Below are 6,534 nucleotides of genomic sequence, written 5' to 3' on the forward strand. Positions count from 1 at the left end.
TCTTCATAAACAGCAGCAGGTCCAGCAGAGCGGTCAGCTGATTGTCAAAGGGCTCCCCTCTCCCTCCCTCCCTCTCCGACCCTCATAGCTCTGCCAGGGGCACACGGCACCGCCTCACCCAGGCGTCCCACAGCGAGGCCTGGGCAGCGGCCCGCGGTACCTCCCCCTCGCGTGTTTACAAACACGGACCGCAGGAATCCAACTGACGAGCCAAGAACTGTTTGGGAGACAAGAGAGAAACGCACGAGCTGTTCACTGTGACTGCATCGCCCAATCACAGCCACATTTGGACCGAGGGGGGCTGCTTCTTTTTTTTTTTTTGTCACTGTTGTTGTCATTTGCATTCTGGCTCGGCGAACCACTTTGTCACTTGTGAGGAAATGGCCTGAGACCACGGCGTAATGAGGGGATGCAGAACCGCGGCGGGCAGCGGCAGGCAAGAGTCTTTGTCACCCGTCCATGAATGTTGGGTGCGGGGAGATCCAAGCTGTTCCATCAATTTAGCATGACCGAAACATTGCACCGTGTTAACTCCCTTTGGCACTGGACGAACTCTCCCTCTTCTCTCGGCAGACGCAGGAGTAAACAGGAGGCCTGCTTCACACACACACACACACACACGCACGCAATCACACACACAGGCATTCTGGGCATACCACGGGGCCTCCAGAGGGCTGGTATGTTCACATCCAAGCGCACACACACACACACGCAAACTATCTGGGCAGAATTCTGCGGGCCATGTGTGTTTTATGATGCTCAATGTGTGCTGGGCCATCCGTCCAACTTCAACCATCTGGAACGAGGCAGAGTCACACTGGCTGTCCTGACAGCCACTGCTGCAACAGTTTGGTTTTCAGGTGTGGCCTGCACAGAAAAAAACATAAACACAGAGATTGCAGCGTGAAAATAGTCGAAACCTCGGGACGTTCAAAAAAACCTACGGCTTTAAAGTTGCATTGATAAATACGCGATTCGTTAAACTACCTAACGTGTCCTGGTTGCAAATATAACCGGTGTGTGTTTAACAATGTGTTTTAGGTGTGAAAGAATGGAGGTTTCGAGACATGAATGCTGTCACCCGTGAGATCACATCCAGGCTTTTAAGGTTTGCACAATAATACCATATGATACTGCATACAATCCTGCAGACTTTACTATAATCCAGATGATAGGCTACCAGGGGGGGGGGGCTCTGGTGACGTGCAGGGCCTGCAGGGCGGTGTTCTCAGGCGGAGGGAGAGACGGACCGGGGTGTGTGAGCCACATCTGGAATAGTAGCTGCAGAGGAAAGAGAGTCGAGAGACGCAGCAGCGTGGTGATACTTTCCCGAACTCTTCCCTTCGGCACTTCGCCTTGTTACGCGGACACCAGCCTGTCGCTCTTTGCCTCTTCCTCCGTAAGTTGGACTTCGATGTATCCGGGGGTGTTTTTTTGTTATACTTTCGTTTTGGTCAGGGAACTCACTTTTACATTGACTCTCTCTCTCTCTCTCGGTGTGTCACTGTCTGCGCCTCCTCCCCGCTAACAACAACAGGACCTCACCCCTGGACTTTAAATCGACTTTTGGATTCGACTTAAATGACGAAATAGGCCACTCGGTTTCACGTGGCGTGACTTTGACGGCTCCTGTCGCGGTTTTGGTGAGAGAGAGTCCTCCCAGGTTCCACGCCTGTGGCACGGTAACGGTCGAGGCGCGCGCATGGCGGCGGCACTACGCTGGAATGGGTTTTTTTACGCAGATGGTTTGAGTTTGTGTTCCAGCCGCATGCAGCGGTCGGTCCTCATTATTCTCTCTAACTCGTACCGATTTGTTTTTTTCTTCAAGAGTCCCACCCCCCACGTAACATACATCTGCTTACGTCAAACGGGTTGTTGTTACTAAATCATTTTTGGACTGTAAATGGATCCAACGTTCCGCGTCGTTAAAAAAAACCCCAACAACTTCAGCATCTATTCAGTTTCATCACCGCAGCCCTGACTTTTTTTCGTTTAAAAAAAACAAACAAACTCAACATTGAGCATTTTTAAGCACATCGGGAAGAAATTAAGAGTCCCTGCGTTGTTGTTTTTTTTGAACGTTTGAATGTAAGAGGATACTTTCACGTCGAGGTAAACATTGCGGTCGGCGCAGCAGCGAGCGCGTGGCGCCATCGTGCGGCGACGAGGCGTCACTGCAGCGGCGGCGCCTCACGGCGGTTGAACCCGTGTGGATTGGACTGATTGTGTCTCATGTGTCCTCCCTTCAGAATCTACTTGAAAAATGCTGCTCATCCTGCTCGGAGTGCTCGTCATGCACTTGATCATCCTCATCCTCCTCATCGTGTCCACGGCATCCAGTGTAAGTCTGACCTTCTTCATCAAAATGCAGACTGTAACTTACTGGGCCGGTGTGAATAAGTCAGCACACACTCTCACACGTCCATTACTGCATGCTTATTGATTATTATTATTGCTGTTGGATGTTATATTCTTTGGCTCCCACTGAGGATGCTGCGATGTCTCTTAATGATTCTGTGTTGTTGTGTTTACCAGGCCTGGTCTGTAGGTGGGGATATGAGCACAGATTTATGGTACAGTTGCATGATAACCAATGGAGGCTACCACTGCAAGCCGGCAAGCAATGAAGGTATGTCAGCATTTCCTGGAAAAACACACTTTCAGCCTCAGTTGTCTTTTGTCGTGGAAAAGTAATGATGATGTTCAAATTCACGCTCTCCATCTTTCTCTGTCTCGTCTTTGCAGACTGGATCCAGGCGGTGCAAGCCCTCATGATCCTGTCGTTGCTCTTCTGCTTCTTTTCCCTCATCGCCTTTGTGTTCCAGCTCTTCAAACTGGTCAAGGGCGGACGCTTCTTCTTCACCGCCATCTTCCAGATCTTTGCCAGTGAGTATGACGCCATCACACGCTGACCGGTCACACCCTGAGCAGATGCAGGGTGGAGTTGTGAGATCATCCGTGCTTGTTGCAAATTCCCTCAGATTCCCCCATCAACACGTTTCCCTGTCGTTTTTTCCCCTAGGTTTGTTTGTGATGTGCGCGGCGATCATCTACACCGTGATGAGTCCCGATGACAGCCCTCGCACACAGTTCGGCTACGCCTATGTGCTGGCCTGGGTAGCTTTCCCTCTCTCTCTCATCAGTGGCCTCATTTATATCGTCCTGAGGAAGAAAGAATGAGACAGGGAGCAGAGGAGAAACGAGGAGGGGCGGTAAGGAGACCCCCTCACCACAACATCGCACTGTGCCTACTGCCCACAGACCAGAGACAGACATCCCAACAATACAACAAAAGTGCACGTGTCACTGTCAATTGTAAACTGCATCCGTCATGTTCCCATCACATGCTGAACAATATCACAAATGTTTTGCTACGCCAATTTTAACAAACACCACAAATGATTCCCGTGTCCTCAAAATGTTTTTTTTTGCAATTTGTCGGTGACATGTCGACTTTTGTTGCACGCTGGCACCCGACTTCCACGAGTCCATCACGTTGGATGATGACGATGAATAATCCTGCCTTTCTTCAGTACAAAGATGTACATAGTGTCTGTGGTTTTTAGACATATTTATAACATTTTTACATACATTTTGTACATATTGTTGTCAAGTTAACATTTCTAGTGCTCCTTGTTGTGACGGAGTTTGTGTCTCTCACAAATCATGCAGCTGTGCCAAAGAGATACCGCTTCACCTGCCAAGAGTATCAAGCTTTTTTAAACTGTGTTGTCTTTTTTTATTTTAATTTTTTTGAGTTTGCTTTGAACAATGTGCCTTACCTAGAATATCTGTGTTCTTCTTGAAGGAAATGAGTAAATGCTCAGAAATTAAAAATAAAATTTTAAAAAACAACTTTGACTTAAACACATGAAGTTTTGTTTTCTTCTGAATTATCATTTTTACTTGATATGCCAAATATATATATATAGATATGTTTAGCATTTTGTAATCTATTTTTTTTAAATGGTGCTTTTTTATCTATTATTCTTGAACTGTATAGCCTACTTTGTGTTTGCAAGTGTGTCATGTCCTGTGATTAATTTGCTTTGTACAAACCTGTTACCATTTTTTTTGTCAGTATTCTTCTAAAATAAACCTTTTGAAATTAATTCTGCTCACTGACTTCAATGAGAAGATGCATAATTACAGAAGTATGGTTTTCTCTTAGACCAATAATTATATATACATTGTTCACACCATGTGAAATTTGGATCCATTTCTTGCTCTGTGGTGTTAATCTGTACTCGTGTGTGTTCAGACAAGCAAACGACTTGAGTATCCAACTGAGCTTAGGGTCACACATGTCCACGTGTAGTAGCTAAATCGTACCACACAGTGGCGCTGTGACAAGACAAAACATTCTTAGGACCCAGTCGTTCATTTAGAGAAAGATGATGTTGACGAAAAACCTGTTTACATGCCTGTGTGCACAATATACTCAGATGGTTAAATCAATTATGCAGGTGTGAGGCTGTATAAAATGAATGCAGCATGGCACGGTGTTTTATTGAGAGAATATGATAGAATAGACTCTTTTGTCATTGTTTTGTGGGAAAAACAGCAGAAGTCTGTTAGCAGGATAAATAACTGCAATAAGACATAATAATTGGACACTGAGCATTTACTTTTACCTTTAGATCCCCATTAAATGATTCACAAGTGCTAGTATTTTTACTGTATTCTATCTGGTCCCCTTCAGGTTTATATATTATGCTTGAATCTGTGTTACAACATGAAGCAGCCGAGTGCCCTGTCAGCCAAAGCTCAATAGGGCCACATCATATATTGAAGATCCGATTGCATATAATTCCACTAGGTGGCGACAGCAACACATTTTGCAGCCGAGACGACTAATTACACCCTGGTGATTTCAACTTTTTTTTTTTTTTTTTAGAAAACAAATAAAACTGCACATTATGACATGAGACATATGGTAAAGAATACATTGCTATCCCTCCCACACCAAGCCACCAACTCTGTTTCCTGTTTAAAGCAAATACAATACTGGGGGTAACATGACACTAATCTTCTCTCATGCTCCCCCTCAGAAGTTGACACCACAGTGGATTATTGAAATAGGATTCTGCCTTTGATCAGAAGAAAGTTTATAGATGTCTTATACTCCGCTGTAGAAACAAAGTTTAGGGCTGTCAGTGCTCAATATGCAATAAGACCTTTCACTAAAAGGCAACTGCTGAAACGTATCCAGATCCTTACCCAGATTAAATTTTCTCAATCTGTTCTCTATGGTGATATATTGCGATTCTTCTATGATTGTAATAATTAATAATATAATATACTATAACTTCCTTTGGGCCCATGATGACCTTTAACCCGGGCATCATGTTCAAATTTGACCTTAAATGCATTAACAAGCAATGAAAAAAGATTACCATCGTGTGAAATGTTTTATCGGCTAACTTATTTCCAATCATTCATATTATTCTTAATTATAATATCTTCTAAGAACATACAGTAGTATGATCATGCTCTCAAAGCTTCATGTCAGTTCCATGTTTGCCCAACATGAAATAAATCAGAGCACCTCCAGTTGTGTGGTTGCTGTTTTCGAGCAGCCATGAAAGTTCAACACCATCCTATCAGACGCCACTAGATCACAGTTTGTCCATACACTACACAAAACAATATCTGCACATGCTCCCCTCTGTGCATTTTTTTTTGAGACAGCTCATTTCGGCTGCTGGACATGCAGCGATGAGGAATTAAAATCTCATTTTCTGGTTTGTTGGTTATAGGGAGCGTTTCCCTTTCATCAGCTCTGACACAAAAGAGAGGCCAGTTAATGTTGCAGTGGTAAAAGTCCCTGGGCATACAGATAACATATTGGGGATGTCAAGAAAACTCTGGAGGCCTATAATGGCCTCACAGCTCCATTTCAAACGTAGTTAACCTTAAGGGTTATTTATCACTGGGAGGGTCACTGGGGGGCACAAGTATTTACTGCAGGACACGGAGGATGTGGGGAGCGGGGACTGAGAGGAGGCCACCCTCATCTCCATCCTTTGGGGTTTGTATACATACGTCAATACTGTTTAACTAGATAAAGTTGACAACGATCAGGATATCGCCGACATGTTTGACTCTCCTTAGTGAGAAGCTGTTGCAACACAACAGCTGAGGGCATTTACACGTAGGCAGTCCAGCGCTTTCTTGGTACCCTGAGAACAAATAAGGATAATTTCCATGAGCCCGTGGTTGGGAATTTTTGGGGAGTAGCAGTAATGGCTGTGAAGCGGTGCACACAATGGGCTGCAGCCAGCTGATGGGTCCCTGAATGGGGCATGTGAGGACTTCTGAGGGAGCTGCAGCCCTCCTCTCTTCTTTCTCTTTAGATTTGTTGCTTTTTTATGCAGGGTGTCCGTCTCCCGGAACAAACCCCGGAGCCCTCAGATGTCGCTAAATGACAGAGAAAATGGGCAAGCCCCGTTTATTCAAAGCTGATTTCATCACGCCCATAAATCTCTGAGAAATCAAAGCCCATCCTGTGCCCACCCCTCTCCTCTCCCATTG

General features: G+C 45.1%; 1 protein-coding gene across 3 annotated transcripts; it reads left to right on the forward strand.

The window, feature by feature from the left end:
• Positions 1-1,250: 1,250 nt before the first annotated feature.
• On the forward strand, positions 1,251-4,112 carry pmp22a (peripheral myelin protein 22a). Of its 3 annotated transcripts, XM_035616171.2 has the most exons (6): positions 1,259-1,399; positions 1,538-1,643; positions 2,250-2,341; positions 2,536-2,629; positions 2,746-2,886; positions 3,023-4,112. In XM_035616171.2, the coding sequence occupies exons 3-6, from the start codon at positions 2,264-2,266 to the stop codon at positions 3,178-3,180; spliced, it is 471 nt and encodes a 156-aa protein (XP_035472064.1). In that variant the 5' UTR covers positions 1,259-1,399; positions 1,538-1,643; positions 2,250-2,263; the 3' UTR covers positions 3,181-4,112. The 3 variants fall into 3 exon arrangements, with proteins under 3 accessions (XP_035472063.1, XP_035472064.1, XP_035472065.1); XM_035616170.2 differs by lacking the exon at positions 1,538-1,643 and having other exon boundaries at positions 1,251-1,399; XM_035616172.2 differs by lacking the exons at positions 1,259-1,399; positions 1,538-1,643 and adding an exon at positions 1,664-1,682.
• The last annotated feature ends 2,422 nt before the right edge of the window (positions 4,113-6,534 follow it).

This window comes from Scophthalmus maximus, chromosome 17 (genome assembly GCF_022379125.1).
Source record: "Scophthalmus maximus strain ysfricsl-2021 chromosome 17, ASM2237912v1, whole genome shotgun sequence".
Lineage (NCBI taxonomy): Eukaryota > Metazoa > Chordata > Actinopteri > Pleuronectiformes > Scophthalmidae > Scophthalmus > Scophthalmus maximus.